This window comes from Thunnus maccoyii, chromosome 13 (assembly GCF_910596095.1).
Source record: "Thunnus maccoyii chromosome 13, fThuMac1.1, whole genome shotgun sequence".
Classification (NCBI taxonomy): Eukaryota; Metazoa; Chordata; class Actinopteri; order Scombriformes; family Scombridae; genus Thunnus; species Thunnus maccoyii.
Genome location: NC_056545.1, coordinates 10423546 through 10441301, shown reverse-complemented (window position 1 = coordinate 10441301; position 17756 = coordinate 10423546). Strand labels below are relative to the sequence as shown.

Sequence of the window (17756 nt, the reverse complement as noted above, 5' to 3'; positions counted from 1 at the left end):
TCAGGACACAAAATAACATCTCACACACAAGAAATAATCACTCGACAGGCAGTGTTTGAGGTTTTTTTGTCCGTTTTGTGTTTTTTTTCTTTATTAAAGGAAAAGCATAATTACTACAAATTACAAATGACACTAAGCGAATCACATCAGCCTACAAAGCAGATATTATGAATATTAAATGTTATAATACAAGATCTCATTCAAGTATTTTACATTTTTCCATTTTATATATTTTTTTGTTCCTTTTTTCCATGTTTTCATCTTTTTTTCCTCATGACAAGCCTAAGATATTGTAATGTAATGAACTATTTTAATGGTTCATATACAGTTATTTCATATTCATATGGCTTTATGGAATTTTGTCCTTTTTTTTTCAGTCTCCAGACATCATAACCAGCCATATTCCTCTCAGCAACGTCACAAACCCCAGTCGGGCTCTTTCTTTCTTTCCTCTTTTTCTGCTCCTCCCTCCCGTCCCACGTCCATCGTTCATCTCTTCAGTGTCCGGCCGTCTGGCCAAGTCCATGTAAAACTGACGAGCAGCAGTCAGCGCCCTCTAGAGTTTGTTTGGACAGCTAGCAGCAGTTCTATGCTGATAGAGAAAGGCTGAAAACTCCCACACCACCTGAAACACCCCCCCACCCTCCCCCCACAAATGTCCGGTGACAGGTGATGGCAGGTGATCACATTAGAGGGAGGGATCATGTGACTGTCCCGGGAAGAAGGCCCTCCCCTAATTGCAGTCCGCCATGTCTGCAGCCACACACCAGCTCACACATCAAAGGATTAGCTGGTTTTGGGAAATGTGTTTCCTTTTCTGAATATTTCGTAGCTCTAATTTTTTTTGTCTTTAAACCTCCAGTAAACACTTTGACGCATCAACTGTAAGCCTCTAAAAACTGATCCAAATCTCCCTGAAGATAAACCAACAAGACATTAAAGGGGGAAAAAAAGCAGTACAGTTTGCATTTTCATGTTTCCAACAAATCTGGATTTAGAGGAAGAAACTGAAAAAAAAAACAAACAATGACAGGACAAAGTGACAACAATCTTCTCCACTCTGCTGGAACATCAACCAACCGGCCAAATGATCATTACAGAAAAGGACTGAGACTTAATAATAGAATACAAAAAACAAAAACAGGCACAGGTGTTCAGTCTGATTTGAAAATTTCAGGCATTTTCCAAACTCAACTCTTTCCAGATGCATTTTCACGCGTATGACTCTGACGTTTGACTAAGCTAAAGGTTTGTAACAAAAATTGCAGCATGTCAGCGAAAAACAGGTAATTTCACTGAGCATCTGCATATCAATATATGTATTAAGACTCTAGATTTTTTTTTTTTATGAACTTCTTGTGCAATTCAAACCTCAAAATCAAATCATTTTCATGTTTCTAAACTTTGCAGATATACTGTTTGCAGAAAAAACCTGGAGGCTGCAGATTCATTAATTAGTTTCTTGTTGGAGACGCTGCTTTCATCTATCTTGCCAAACATCTTTACTAAAAAAAAAAAGAGCAAAATTAACTGATTTCAACATGAAATACTATAAGATTACAGATTTTGTCTTCGTACTGAATACCTGTTGACGCCCTGATGTCAACTTTCCCTTTTGTGGTGTGAACTATGTTCCCATTTCTGAAATCCACAGATGTTTTAAACAGCCTGACACAAACCCCGCCTCCATCATAACAACAACGCTAGAAACACTGCAAATTGAAATTAAAAAGCATAATATGATAATTATGAGACCATTAAAAAAAAAAAAAAAAAAAAAAACGTTAAAGAGTACGTACACGTGTAAGGCAAATATATAATCTGTTCTATAAACAATAACACAAGTAGCAGGGAGCTGTGATCACTTCTCTTCATCTGTCAAATTCACATTTACATTAGTGGAGGAGAAAAAAAAAAAAGATTACTCTTCTATTTGATATCATAGATTCGGATAAAGATTTAATTATCCACACCAGATTATTAGAGTTCAGTTGACTGTAGGAAGAGTGACGACTGAACAGTGTGAACAAACAATCCAGTCTCGAATTTATTTGTCCACAGCGAGGCAAGACATCGAGCTGTGTGTGTGTGTGTGTTTCGTATTCAGCTTGCCCACGCTGCTACATCAGTACCTGTGTATGAGTGCACTTGTCAGTGTTCATGCCTGTAAGCTGATGTGTGTGTGTGTGTGTGTGTGTGTATATGTGTGTGTGTGTGTGTGTGTGTGTGTGTCAAACAGGAAGAGGTGGGGAGCGCCAGAGGCCAAATCAGCCTCGTTTGAGCAGCGGGTCGGCCGAGCGAACTTCTTTTTAACAAGCGAAGCCGGAGGCCAAATGTCTGAGCCCCATTAAGGCCCGGCCAGCGTCTCCACCCAGAGCACCTGCGACAGAGCACGACGGCCCTCCTCGTAACCATCGGTTCTTCAAGTAATCCAGATTGATGATTCCAGTCCTGTAGCATCACTGATGGTCGACTGATGGATGGATGTCAGACGGATGGATGAACGAATGGATGCAGCTCGTGTGACAGGGAGGCGGAGCGTGACAAAAAAAGTCAGGAAGCACCCAAAGGGAGATCATGGAGGAGAGCTTAAGGACCCTCCGGTCCCAACTCTCCACCCCACTGAAGTGTTTTTTGTTTTTGTTTTTTTTGGGGGGGGTGGGGAAGGGGGGTTCCAAGAGGTTGATGTGTTTCAGCACAAAAAGCCACGACTTGCAAACACAGGGAAGAATTACAGGACTTGTAACAGACCGAGTGACACCTGGAAGACAGTTCAGAAAAGGTGACGGAGGAGGGTGAGGGGGGGGGGGGATTTGGCAGACACAGCACCACCTAGTGGCCTCTGCTGGAAACGGTGACTGGATATATGGGTGATTTCAATGCTGTACAATCGACAATAAGGTGGCGGGCACAAGTTAGAAGCAGTAAAACCATTAAAATAAGGCAACTTTCAATGATCGTGTCCATACTGAGGGATTGGTACAAGTCTTTTTTTTTTTCCTCTTTTATCATTTGGTTCTTTGATATTTTCCCCCTTAAAGTCCAGCCATAAAGTAAATCAAATAGTTGTTATTTTTAGCCTGAGAGCTGAGAGCACTCGGGGGCTCTGCGGATGGAAATGTCAGTCGCTCGGTTCAAACCACTTTGGTCCGGTTGGATGTCAGGAGCAGCACGGCCTCCAGCGGGCTGCTAGCAGGGCTTTCAGATGCTCAGTCTTGTTCAAATTATTTCCCAAGTCTCCAATCCCGCCACACGCCGAAGAAATAATAATCATAAATCTGAGATCTGGGCGAGGAATCAGATATCTTTCAGCCAGCAGGACAGGTACGATCGAAGAGGGGTCCCAGTGACAGAGAGGGGGGAGAACATGAAAAAAAAAAAAAAAATCCAGGGTAGTAAATAACCACTAAACCACTGGCAATGGTTTGTAAAAAAATAAAAAATGTGTTTGACACCTCATCCATTCCTTGCCTCATTAAGACAAAAAAAAAAAAAACGTTTTCTCAAAAACTTAAAACAAATTAATAAAATGCACCATTTTAGTTATTTTTCTTCCTTATTTCTCAAGAAAAAAAGAAAAACTTCTCATGCTTGATTGAAAGGTAGAACGCCCCCCTCCCTCCTCCTGTGGCGCGGAGAGAACCGGCGACTTGCAGACGTGTTTTGAGTTGATCCGTGTGTGGCAGCATGTTCGTGGAGTTACTTCAGTGTCTTGGCATCTGGTGCGAGGTCAGCGGCGGGGGCGTGGGCTCTCTGGCTGGTGGGTTTGGCATCATCCTTGGCTGCGGGGCCCTGTGCGGTGAGGGCGGGGCTGGGGCCTGAGCTGGCCTGGCTGTGGGGCCGGCTGGAGGGCTGAGAGGGGTGCCGGCGACGACCGTCCCCGCTGGATGAGTGTCTTCTGCGGCCTCCGTCCTCCATAGGCGGCTGGAACCAGAAATGAGGGTACAGATTAGATGGCAGGTCATTTTTAAATCTCTGTACATCTCATATGGGTTTATCAAAATACTTTAGCCGGTGACATTTTTAGGACTCAAAACTCTCATGACCTCAGCAATGTGTGACACTGATGTAAATTTGAGCATTATACACTCTTATATCTTGTGTTGTGTCAAGATTATCCACTATTAACAATTGTAACTATTACTGTTTAATCTGTGTTGTTCAGTCATCCATCTGAGCTGTGTACACAGGCTGTGTACTGGCCCACGTTTTACTTGCACTTTGCATGCGGAAATTGTGACCTGAAGTTTCTTTTTAGGCTTTAAGTCTATCTTTCTTTCTTCCGTTTTATGCATATAAAAATGATTGTGTTGAGCTCTAAGCTCTGTCAAAACACAGATGACCTACTCGCAGTCCTGTGCCTGAACGCATCATGTTAAGACACTGACAAAGCTGCTGCTTTTCTGCTTCTACAACTCGACCAGTGTAGAGACAAACAGACTCATCCATCAACTTACGTCAATTCTGAAATCTTCCAGACGTTTAAACTTGCTCAGGCACTCCTGCAGCTTGGGGTCGATCTCCAGGGTCTTGATTTTGGAGTACTTAAGGAAGGCCCAGAACTTCTCCAGTCCATACAGCTGGCCTGTGAACAGGAGGCAGAGAAATGCATGTTGGAACAAGTGAAAAAAAGGTTTGGGACCATCACTGGCTCGATGCAGTTATCTCCCGCTGTGAGAACACAGTGGAAACTGCTCAGCATGATTAAAATGGACCGTCTCGGCGGCCGTGGAAACGCAGCAAGTGTCCCTTTTTCCATAACAGCGGAAAACTTAATCAGATTTGGAATAATACATTTGAATGAATACATTTCGTCTCCTCTGATCTGTACACACTGCATGCTGTTTTTGTAAGTTTCCTCACCAGCTTCGTAGTCTTTCATTGTCTCCTCCTGGAAGTCCTTAAAGATGTCTGGCCTGAACTTCTTCTCTAGACCGTAGCTGTAGTACCTGAACAGGCACTCCAAACCGTACCTGAGAATTGAACACAGGAAAATAAAGCGTTTAGCAAATTGGTTTTGGACACGACTTTGATACAAAGCAACACTCCTACTATCAATTACTATAATGAGAGAAGGTTAAATTTGAAAAATGAGGCCCGCTCCGATCCAAAGGTTGCATAATTATATCAGCTGATCCATTACAAATGACACAGCCGTTTTTTTTTTTTAGAGTTTGAGGCACTTTTAAAACGAGGAGTAGTAGTGTATTCAGATTTTGGAGTAGTGGTTCTAACTTCAAGTATGACAGACATGAGGAAAATGATGGCTTTTGAAGGGTCTCCTGTGCAGGAGTTTTCTGTAAAAATGTTTAGAAAAGAGAACAATGGTGATAAATATCAGATCAAATGATCCTGAAAGAATCTCAAACTATAATGAAGCTGAAGAAACATCAACTTATCCTTAAATAATTTCCATCCCTATGACTGACATACCTACATTTCAGGTGGTGGTGGTGGTGGTGCTACATAGACTGCATCAAAATACTGCATTTATCTATCCATCACTGGTCACGGCTCTTACCTGTATCCTTCTTTCCCGTCCTCGACCACCAGCTGTCTGAATTCCTCATACATCTTCCTGTTGAAGTGATCTCGCAGGAAAAACGACCAAAAGCGGAACAGTGTGTTCATCTCCTGCGATTGGCCGATTCCCAGCCGCTTTCGCTCTGTGATTGGTTGAAAGGAAAGAGATAGCGCTCAAGGTTATTTTTTTTTAAAAAAAGAAAAGATGAACAGAGATTTTTTTCCCCCCTAAACATTCAGAATCACTTTACTGCTAATAACTTCTGCTGAATGGTCTCTGAAGATTTTAATGCCATTTGATGAATAAATAATAAAGTAGAAAAGAAAACGTACCATTTAGGCAGCGCCGGCGGTACTTGTGGTAAACGTGTTGCGTGAAGCCGTTCTCCTTGAGCAGCTCATGGGATGGATGCTGGAACTTGGGGAGGGACTGCGGCGTGCAGCCAATGTTACCCAGGGCAGGGGTGCCCTCTGATGGGCTGGCGTTAGAGCTGCGAGGGAGAGAGAGAGGTGGAGAACAGAGAGTCGATGAAACCACATCGTATATTATAACTGCTAGTTAGTTCTGATGAGACTCTCGCCCTTTACAGCTGTTTCACTTCACCTTCAAGAAAATAAGCTCCTCATTTTAAAGTTTAAAAAGCCAAACATTAGGACGGGATGGGCGTAATATTGCTAAATTTAACTGTTAAAGCAACAAAATGCAATCCTTTAAAGATCAAAGTAAAGCCCTAAATGTCACCTTTGATCCTCGGTCTACTCTTCAACATTCATAATTAAAGGGTTTATTCAGTTAATTTAAAGTACATTTGCAGGATAATAACTATATCTGTCCACCAGGTGGCAGTGATGTACCATAACACAACTCAGGTAACACTACTGCCCCCTTTCTCTCCCTTTCATGGTCAAATAACAGTCTTTAGGAAGATGTTTAGTGTTAATTAACACTCTTTCCAGTCCTTTTTGTTAGATTATCAGTCTTTTCTAATAGTCCTTTGTGCTATTTACTTTGTTTTAACTTCAACAATATGTGGTGTTTCCACAGCCAAAGCCACTGAACATCGTCAGTTGCCGGCATTTCTATCGTGGTCTGCGGTCATCTTTAGTCATCTAGACAGTGGATGATAAACGCTCATACATAGCAATAAAGGCACTGAAGGGCAAATTTCATTGCGAGGATATTAGGCATAGCCTTCAGTGCTGTAAGAACCTAATAGATCAGCTTTTGCTTCACGGCCTCTCCATTCATTTCTGTGGAACAAGGCGCACACACAGGCAACGCTGTGTGAGTTTGATGTCTGCCTGTACATCATCTCCTTCTTAACTTGCATCTTGTCTTGAATTAACTACTGGAGGAGAGCAGATCCATTTTCTGATATGCATATTTACTGTTGCTTAGATAAATAACCTACAACTACATGGATGCAGTCAGAGTCCTTGTTGCATACTATACTCTTATTATTTGGGTTGTATTATCTAACCAGTCATGTAACGAAGAGTTTTATGGAAACAAAATAATTACAATTGATTAATAAACTTGATACTGGTTCACTGTGTGTGTGTGTGTGTGTGTGTGTGTGTGTGTGTGTGTGTGTGTGTGTGTGTGTGTGGCAAACATTAAGCTGCACCCCTCAACAGTCAAGCAGGCCTTGAGTGCAGACCATGTACAATATTTACTGTACAACCCATTTGGTCTATTTATGTTTGTTTTTTTTGTTGGGTTCTTTTTGACAAACCAGTGACATCTTGTAATGCTTTACAACTGAAATCAGTTCTGGCAGTGTCGAAAAGGATTTAAGAGCAGCAAGTCTCACCTGACAGAGGCGGTACGGGAGCGATGCTCTCTGGAGTCCATCACCCAGCCAACGTGACACTCCATGGGCGGGTTGGAGCTGTGTCGGGTCTTCCTCTTCCTGGGCGTCTGAAAGGTTACAGAGAAAATAAAGATGTTTAAAAAGGTGAGTTTACAGCAACTGTCAGTATTTTTTAACCCACGAAATCTTTGTCAGGTTTTGGACTACCACCTACTTGATTTCACCCTCACACGTCAGCCATCTTACCTTGGCATCGACAGGTCGACCTTCCTTCACCACTGGGTAGAAGCGCGGTGTCATGGTGGCGTCCTTCCGGTGAGGGGTACGAGGCGTGCGGGGCGTGCGGGCACTGCGGTAGTTGGGCGAGTCAGGCACGGTAGTTGGGAGCGAGCGTGCTATCGAGGAGGGCTCGGGGGCACCGAAGAGTTTGTTCGCCAAAGCGTCTGTGGGGACTGAAGATGTGAGGGGAGAGATTTGTTATGACGGAGCAGCGAAAAAGAAAACTGTGTTCACATGTTACATGTCTCCTTAAACAGGAACATTTTTCTACCTAACTGCCTTCAGATGTTTGGTACATTAAAATATATTTAATCTTGAAATTAAACACTTGAAAGTCATAAAACGAGACAATCTAATGTCATAACCTCAGCGATCTAATAGCTTCATTTATTTCAGTGTGCAACAGAGGGCTGATGATTGATGATACTCTAGTGAGCAGTAAAACCACAGTTACCACTTGAGCAGAATGACAAAGATGAAGAAGCACACTGTCTACAAGTTCATCAACATGAATTTATGACTTTAAGACCTATATAATACCAGTTAGAATGAAAAATAGGACCACTTTCATCACTGAATAAACTTAATAAATGAGAGAAAATATTGACATATTGGTGGAGTTAGAAGTTAGAAGAAGAATAGCCAAAGAGTTTGTTTCAATCATACTCAACACTATTTAAAGCCTGTTTCTGAAATAGTAGGACTTCTTAATACTGAGTTAAAACCTTTATGAGACAATATATGTCCCATTTACCATTTTACTACTTAAAACTTTGATGTCTCTGAATATTTATTAACGTGGAGTCACATCATGTGTGTTTTTCTTAGTTTTTTTTTTAACTTCCTTACTCTGATGAGGTTTTGGGGGTCCTGGGGGGACTTCCTGGTTGGGGTCGACAGGGGGTTCGGGAGTCAGGCAGTCAAACTGTTCGCGGCTGATCAGGTGGACCTTCTTGAAGTTCTCCACCTCTTGCTGTAAAACAAAGGAGAAGATCCAATGTTAATGTGAGGACAGGTGGGAAAACCTCTTCCTACAACTCTGACAGGAAAGACGATCTCTAGATTATCCATTTATTTCGGCTGAATGACAAAATATATTTGGCAAACGCCACATACGGATTCATTTTTACAGAATATGTCATTTCCAATACAAATTTCTCAATAGAAACTTGAGATCTTTACCAAAATATGGGGAAAAAACAACAACAATAAAAGTAACCTGGAAGATCAAGTGAAATGTTAACACCCGGATCATCAACAGACCTTTTCTGCAGGAGTCTGGAGATTGAGATGCAGCAGCAAAACATGGCTGCCAAAAACACTCTTTTCACCTTCATGGTGATGTCTCTTTCTGTTCTGACTCTACACTAACCAGCTGGGTTACATCAACACACAAAAAACCCTGAATTTTCCACAAGGGAAGTCCTCCAAATAACACATGCTCCTCCTACAACAACAACAACAACTCAATTTCAAAATCGTACTATAAACGTGCACCAATCCTTCCGATTATTTCACCAAGTGCGACTCACACTTGCGCCTTCATTGCACCAAGTATCCTCAGATCTTTGAGCGTCCATCTTCACCTCCCCCTGCAGCCCGTCAACTCGACCCCTCAGGCCAGAGCCTTGTGTGTGCGGGGTTTATTTATAAACAAGCGTCCTCTATTCCACACGCCGCTGGATGTGTGCCTGCGAGCACGTGAAGGTCCCACAAAGAGTTCAACAATGCTACAATGGGCAGCATAATGACAACGAAAAACAATACAAAACTTTCTGTTCTGTGTTGCGTTTCCAAATCCAGAAAAAGCTCTAACTGAAGAAGAATAAATCTACTCGTCCTCTGGCCTTGGGCAGAAACACCTCCAATATGACGGTGACATAAAGTGGAAGCAGTCAGAAGAGTCGGCCTTGATTTATGTATCAGCTACAGGTTGTTTGACTGCGATGCTCTCAGAAATGTTTCCAGGCAGGTTAGAAAGCAACAAGCAGATCACATGATCCTTAAACTCTCCACTGACACAGGTAGACATTCTGGTTGAGTCCTCATCATTTTTGTTATTTTTTACGAAAAACTGCCCCCCAAAAAATGTATGTGTTCGTTTGGATTATTCAAAAACAGAAAAAATGTCAACAATATCAGTAAAAAAACATGCTGTAGTTTAACCTTTTCTTTTATTTAAAGGTGCAGTGTGTAGAATTTAGTGGCATCTTGTGGAACGGACCTGCAAAAATGGAATATAATATATAAAGTATGTTTTAATTAGTGTACAATCACGTGAAAATAAGAATTGTCGTGTTTTCATTATCTTAGAACGAGCCCTTTATCTCTACATAGGGAGCAGGTCCTCTTCTACAGAGCCCGCCATGTTTCTGCAGTAGCTCAGAACGGACGACACCGGCTCTAGAGAGGGCCTTTCATGTTTTTTGCGAGTTTCGTGGCCACCATAGGTTCTCCTACACACTCGGAAAGGGAGGAGTAGGTGTAATCAGTTTGTTGAATTCTGCAACCTCACCACTAGATGCCACTAAATCCTACACACTGGTCCTTTAACATAATACTCTGCAGCACATTTGTTCTTTACTTTCTACTGCCAGAAGCATTTTCTGATCTGTTAACATCACAAGAGGGCCTTGTCTACTGCTGTAAACATAGTGATCGGTGTCAACGTCTCATGTGCTCCTTCAAAAAAAAGAGAATCAATAAAAAAACGAAAACAGCGAGATGTGTTTTGATCACATCTGAGCTTTGTCTGCCTTCAAGTTTTGATTGGTGGCTGCTAAGGACAATTACAATAAGATTACAAAAGATTTAGTGGCTGAAAAAGCAGCCAAAGTAGCATTTTAGAATTCAAATACAAATACAAGCTGCGTGTAGAACCGTTCACAAAATATCTTTTCTTCATGTTGGTCTATATGGTCTAGTGTCTGATTTTATATCTTGCTCATGTAAGTAAACCTAAAACAATGTCCATATTAATAATCACTTTTTCTACAATTTTAGAAATTGGAAAATTTGTGAAGATTTTTACACTTGGGGAAAAGTATCTTTAAGGTTGTGCTTTGTTTGACTGACAGGTCTCACAGGTCCCACATCTGGTTCACGAACAGAACAGCCTCATGTCGATTTAAATCACTCAAAGGTCAAGCAGGAAAAACGACCTCACCTTGATGGTGGCGTACTCAGGCTCATACGTGTCGTCCCACAGGTCTTGCTCGTAGTAGAAGAGCCCGTCGTTGATCACCTTGACCAGTTCGTTGGTCAGCTTGGCGCGCGATGTGTGGTGTCCAGTGCGGTCGCCCCCCGGGTGCTTCCTCAGGTAAGGTGGCGTCTGTGTCACGATCAGGATCTTGTTGACGTCGTGGTCATCGATCTCACCGTCCGTCTCCTCGTCCGACCAGTCGGTGAAGGTGTTGCGACGTCCGTCCATCTGCTCCATCTCCTCGTCGAACATGAAGTCGAGCTCCTCCGGTTCGTCCTGTTCCGCTCCGTCCTGATCAGAAATAAATTCACAAAAAGGAAAAACAAAAAAGACAAATGGTTAGAATTTGTCAACTGGTCATATATGTTGTATATTTGATCACTATTGATTTCGTTTGGGGAAATAATAATAATAATAATATAATCAATTGTATGAAGTGTATCAAAAAGACACACATCATCGGATCAGTTCTGGCAGTTGGCTTGAAAAAACGAGCAATTTAGAGAAATTCTCTAACAATTAATAAACTAAATGACTATTAAACGAAATGATAAAGATGAAAATAACTAGTTGCAGCTCTAAAAAGAACACAGAAATACTTACAGTCTTAAGTTTTCTTTAACAAATAAGAAATAGTTCAAACACATTTCCTTTCTCACCTTATTTCCTGGGACAGCAGTGGAGGACAAGGAGCCAGACTGGGGCACCGGAGAGCGAGTCAAGTCGTCCTTTTCCTTCTGCTGCTGCTGCTGCTGCAACGAGGGGGCCTACATCAGTCAACCAACGACGACCACACAGGAGGAGGAGGAGGAGGAAGGGGGGGGAGGTGGAGGATATGGATAAATATGAATGAATGGAAGAATGGATACTGAGGTGGAGAGTTAAAAATAAGATGAGGAGAAGGCAAACTGATTTTTTTTACAGTTTTCTAATGCACCTCATCAAAAGGACAGATGTGTAAAATGTTCAATACTGAAATTAAAAGAAAAAGACTGGTGCATGTGGCTGTGAAGATGATGAAATTTATTGGTTCTGTATAAACAATGCCTGATGACTACATGCCGGCTTACATGTGCATTACTTGTAAGGCTAAATTTCATTATGATTTATCTGTCAATTATGTGTTCAGTCATTACAGAAAATATGAATCCCAAAGTGACATCTTCAAATAGCTTATTTTGTCCAAACAACAGTCCCAAAATGTAAAAATATTCAGTTTACATTTGTATAAATTGAAAAGCAACGATTAATTGATTCTTAAAATGTAGGCAATTAATTTTTTGTCCATTGACTAATCAATTAACTGTTGAGCACTAGTTTTTTGGCTTTTTAACAAGTTTTAAAATTAAAAATAGAGGAAAAGAGCATTTTTGGGGAATCCATTTTCTTTATATTTAATAATGTTTTTCAAAAAACAAGGACTAAGTTATTAAGGAATATTAAGGAGTTCAGCTGGCAGGTGGCCACAAGGCATCGTGGTCCATGTAAAACCACTGGATGGAAAACATAATGATCAATATCAATCAAGGGTGTGAATGACATAAATGATCACCGATACGTTGAAGGACTTCATAGCTACAAAACAGAACTGCTGCTAAAGCTCACAGTGTCTCTTCACTGCCTTTCTAAAAGTTTACGATCGGTTCGCAATGAATTTCACCTTCTCTGCGCTGACCTTGGGTCTGGCTGGGGAAGGTCTGGGCCTCTTCTTGACCTCAATCCAGGACTCCGAGTCAAGGTCTGGGAGGCTGGCGGAGAGGCCCTTGGGCATTGTCTTGAGGTTGGAGATGTCTGATTCAGTCTTGGTCTGGTGTTTCACGGGTGTGGAGGACCTGGGAGAACCTGCAGCAGACACAGAGAGCCACGTTTTATATGTTTACTAGCACCAAAACTTTGTTTCGCAAAGGTTTCCAGTATCCAACGCTAGCAAAGTTATCAGAAGTGGCAATATTGTAAGTGGTTTAGGCTGTTCCCATGTTTGACACTAAAGTGAGCCGATCAGGTGGCCTACTCTAGTGCTGAGTAGCCAACCAGTGGAGACTCCCAGCAGCCCTTGATAGTTTAATGGGGGCCTGCACAGGGTTGCACCAGCTGTGTGTAAATTCACTCCCAAGTTGAAAAGTCGACACTGGAGGCTTAGTAACTACTAATTAGTTTGTAACTAAATCAGCTACTAAAATAGTTTGCACCAAGATTACTTGGGGCATAATTTAACTAACTTACTTTGGACGTAAAGTCATAACTACTGCAAGTGGCCAATCGATTCGCTTGGTAACCATCGTCATGGTTACCAAGCGAATTATCCATCTGGCTATAAGCTAAATCCATACTGAAATATATCAATAAATTATGTCTCTATTGGATCACTGTTTTACAAAATTTAATGCAATTGAGCAATAAATGATGCTATGTGGTAGAAAAACTGTTATTTTACCATTACAAAACTTCCTTTGAGACAATAAAAGTCTATCTTAGTGAGTAACTTATCGTTATAATTCAGTGACATTTATAATTCACACCTACCCTCGGGGCATGTGTAACTATTACTCAGAGTTATGTTATAACTTATCTCCGTGGTGTAACTGCTTTTATTTTAGTAATGCATAAATCACAACTTAGTAATAATGTACGTTATAACCAGGCTAAGTTTGAACTTACAAACAGCAGGTACAACAGGCTGTTGATACGCATCAGACCGCCATCTTGTCGCTCTCCCTGTGCTAATATTATTAGCAGCTCTGTTTCAAACTCTTTGTGGGCTGAAAGCGTACATAAAGGCTGGGATTTAACAGTTCTGGTCTGTCGGGGGATGCAGTGACTCGAGTAAGAAGTCGTCTGTTGGATTTTATAAATAAACATGTGATCTGTCGAAAAGCAAGGAGCGGTAACGCCAGCAAATCACAATTCTACTGTCTGTGAACCATGTGAGTTTTGTAAATGCTAAATGTTAGTGCTGCGAAATTGTTAGTTTGGATTTTGTGAAGTGGGGTTGTATGAGCTGTATATCAATAATCAGTGTATTATCTACGGTAATTAGATGGCGGTCGGCACGCCCCCAATTAGGAGTAGCAGGCAGGAGTAACGTCACCGGCACGTAAAACAGATAAGGTAACTTACTGCTGTGGACGGGGGCAGCAGCAAAACCTATTTTAGCCACCTAATCAATATCAGTTAAGTATACGCTATATTTAGAATATTTTTCACCGTTTTACCTTGCCGTCAGACAGCCCTTTGCTTTGGCACTACATTCTCTCAACCGTAGAACTTTCATATTCCTACGCATGCGCGCAATGTATTACTCCGCAGATCAGCTGTTTGGGTCCCAGCAGTGTACGGAAGAGACAACAAATACAAGAAAATAAAAATGATTGATTATGCTGCTGTCCCCGTCACGGATGTATAAAAGAGTTCTCTTTATACAACCATGATCCCCGTCCACACAGCAGTACATTGCGTAGCTTCTGTGCCGGTACTCCTGCCTGCCCTCTTCAAAAAATCCAAACTAATCCTTTAAGCCATGGGTTGTGTAGATTTTTGGTATCATTTTAAAACACACTCTGCTGCACAGTTTATTTTAATCTGTGCATTTGTGTTTTCTATGAAGCTTCAGTGGTTCACAGTGTATAAAGTTCTTATGTGCCATATGTAATAAGGGTTTGAAGGGTGTAATTCTAAACCTTAAATCAAGGTTATTTTTGGTTATGGAGTATTTTAAGTAATGTTACTCTGAATTTGAGATTTGGAAAATATATTTGTTGTACAAGAGCCAATTGAAAATATGATTAGAATTACAGGTTGTACATGTAGTAGTGATATTTCATGCTAAGAGTTAGAAGTATGATATAACCTATAGTGATAAGTGTATGAATGTTACTGTATGTGTGTGTCCACTGAAGAATAGAAATAATTAACTAGATGGCCTACAGGTCCTGAAAGAGGGACTGCACTAGACTAGCAAGTCAGTCTCTAAATGCTTTGCTCATAGAGACTGGGGACAATCCCCCAGGTTTCATTGTTAAAACTGGGCGGAAACAATTCGAGAGTTAAAAAAAAAAAAAAACCTCAGCATTGCAAAAACAATCCAAAGTCTCTAGGGTGGCCCTTCATATTGGGGCGGTGACATGCAGGTCGCTACAGAGGAGAATAAGTGGAGAGCATCATTTCCGTTGAGTCCTTGAAAAAATGTAAAGGCTGTATGTTTGTTAGCGGCCATTCTCACCGCCATTCAATCAACCACCGTGCATTTAGAAATCCCCAGACTTCGGTAGGCGAAGATCTCCGACTGCCTGGTATTGCGAGACTAGGACCGCACAGACTGCTGCTGGATTGATGGATTTCCTTCCTGATGTGGTAGGACAGACTATTACACTGACACAGATTTGGGCTCCAACAACTAACTGAACTTAAAGCCTGAATTCATGGTCAAAAAGTTGTTTTTTTGTGTGCACTGTGTTATTTTAGTTTGTTTTTTTTGGGTAAACGGTGTTGAGGCTGGATGGCAAATATCTGAAATGCTGTTATTGTTTATCAATATACATGTTTATGCAAACTCGCTCTGGTGTTGAAACCTCATTACTGCTGATAAGTATTAAAGTGTAATCAGTGTTACATCCTCTGTGAGAGATTTGAAACCACTAATATATATGATGCAAGACAGGCAAAATAAAATAAGTCTTGCAAAGTATTATTTGTCTGTCACTGAGCCCTAAAAGTCTTTTTTTTTCTTAAAACTATATATAAAAAAATCTGCCAGTGCAGTAAAATTATTTGGATTTCTTTTCAGTATAAATCACCTAATTTCAAGAACTTTCTAGAAATATATGTGTCTATAATCTTTAAAGGCGACACAATAAGGATGCTTCATTTTCATAGTTAAGCTTCCTTAACAGCAGATCGCAGTGTTCACCTCTGGGCTCCTCCATTATCTGTCTTGGGACAAACTCTGGGCAGTTTATGAGTTGAGAGAAGTCGGTGTGGGTGTGGTTAGGCATGGTCAGGCCCGGCAGAGGCCACTTCTCCGGCTCCACCTTCCTACGGATCTTCATATCGATCACTTCCACTTCCTTACTGTCCTTCAAAGCCTGACAGGAGAAACAAAAGGATCAGTTAGTCTGTGTCTCCCCCTTGAAAAAAATAAAAAAAATTCACCAACTAGCTCTTGGCCAGGACCAGTAAGAAGTGAGAGAAACATGCTTACATCCAGGATGAGGTTGACGTCGGTGGTGAGGGCCTGCACTCGGTGGAAGCTGGCGATGAGTCCGACGGGCAGGAAGCCCTCCTGATCCATCTTCCTCCGCAGGAAGAAGTCACGCTCCAAGTTGTCCAGGCTGAAGTAGTACTCGCTACAAGGGGTCAGAGCAGCAGGGAAAACACACCATCAACATCATCCAGTATATACCGACGAATCAGCTCTGCTGTTCCATCGAGGTGGAAAACAGCCCGGACATGACTGCGTTCATGAGCCATTTAGTGAAAACACTGCTGTGTCACGTGTAACCAAATACCTTCCAAGGAACCGCTAATTTAAAACAGAATATTTGACGGGATTTCAAAGTCTCTGAGTAACTTAATACAGATTTAAACTGAAGGGAGCACTGGGTGCACACAAGGAAGCTGTTATGCTCCTTCAGTTAGGTGCCAAAAAAACTACCGTCTCAACACACACAGAGACGACTTCTGCCAAACTTCAAACTGCGGAGTTGTTGTGATTGGGCAAGGCGTAAAATATTGTAGTCAGAGTTGTATAACTCCCCATAAATGTGCTTGTATATAAAAGGTTTTTTTTATTTTTATCTGTTAAACCACTAACACAAAAAGTGAAGCGCACTACTGTCAAAACTGTCGCAGCCTTTTTTTTGTTGTTCAAACAAACCCGAGAACTCAAACTCTGACTCGTCTGACACATTTCGTTAAACTTTAATTTACAGGCTGAGTCAAGCAAACTGTGGTTTCTCCACCGTGTAGCAAAACAAGACAGAATATTTGCCTTTATTTTATCTTCTAATCAATAAGAATCACAAAATATCTCAACATGTATGTCAGTTGACTCTTTATGATGGCCTAGATTCTGGTTTCTTTTCTTGCTTGCAAAAATTGAAACCAGGATGCGATAAAAACCCAGAATATGTGAACGTGTCTGTTGTCTTTTCTCTCAGTACGTGGGCCAAAGCAAATTCCAAAACCATCAGGCAAAATGTGTCAAAGTAACAGCGTGTATTATTTTGTCTTTCTTCTTGCTTTCAATGCTGAGATCAGAGTTGTGAAAGTTCTCTCCATTGATGTTTATTCAGAGAAGAGACATGAAGAGCTCATCACTTCTACAGCACGTCTGCAGGTCACGACCTAAACTCGGACTCTCGTAGTCGTCTCCTTCCTGTAAACTTACATCTGCCTCTTGATGTAGTCCTTCAGCAGGTCCTGATCGACGGAGTAAAGGTCGCTGCTGCTCATGTTGTCGTAGTAGTAGGTCACTGAGTTGCTGAACTTCTGGCCGTAGGGTGCGTCTTTCATGTCGTAGGACTTGTAGCCGTAGTGATAGTCATAGTGGCCTGGAGAGGACAGAAACAGTCGGTTTAATTTAGTTTTCTGAGATGTTAAGTCTCACGCTCTTTACTGTATGATGTTAAATGTGGTTCCATTCAGAAAATGACATAAAAAGAGCTTAAGGAGTGGATGTAGTCACTGAAAGCTTCTGACAAATACAGAGTGTAATACCAGTGTGTTTGAATGTACCCAAGTGTGTGGGAGCACACACACGCAAGCTGAGTAAATACACAAAGACAAAAGGTCTTCTGCTCAGCAGTAATAACTCTGACCGTTTCTTAAGCGCTGCTGAAAGTCAACAACGTGTCCTCAAGGAGACAGAAGGGACGTAAAACTGGACAAGTACACCGGGATGATTGCTACTTATTTCTTCCTCCCGGTTGTGTGTGGTCTTT

The 17756-nt window shown here is 41.5% G+C and overlaps 1 protein-coding gene across 2 annotated transcripts in view; it reads right to left on the bottom strand.

The window, feature by feature from the left end:
• Positions 1–54: 54 nt before the first annotated feature.
• Positions 55–17756, bottom strand: part of larp1 (La ribonucleoprotein 1, translational regulator) — a 58796-nt gene continuing 41094 nt past the window's right edge. The window contains exons 8-21 of one of the 2 annotated variants that reach the window (XM_042430693.1): positions 17204–17366; positions 16016–16160; positions 15725–15899; positions 12479–12660; positions 11478–11585; positions 10783–11109; positions 8466–8589; positions 7584–7789; positions 7338–7444; positions 5857–6014; positions 5522–5666; positions 4864–4973; positions 4458–4585; positions 55–3924 (exon numbers count right to left, since the gene is read on the bottom strand). In XM_042430693.1, coding sequence (XP_042286627.1) covers positions 3700–3924; positions 4458–4585; positions 4864–4973; positions 5522–5666; positions 5857–6014; positions 7338–7444; positions 7584–7789; positions 8466–8589; positions 10783–11109; positions 11478–11585; positions 12479–12660; positions 15725–15899; positions 16016–16160; positions 17204–17366 — 2303 coding nt within the window. In that variant the 3' untranslated portion in view covers positions 55–3699. The remainder of the gene's footprint in view (positions 3925–4457; positions 4586–4863; positions 4974–5521; positions 5667–5856; positions 6015–7337; positions 7445–7583; positions 7790–8465; positions 8590–10782; positions 11110–11477; positions 11586–12478; positions 12661–15724; positions 15900–16015; positions 16161–17203; positions 17367–17756) is intronic. The other variant, XM_042430694.1, reaches the window with a different exon arrangement.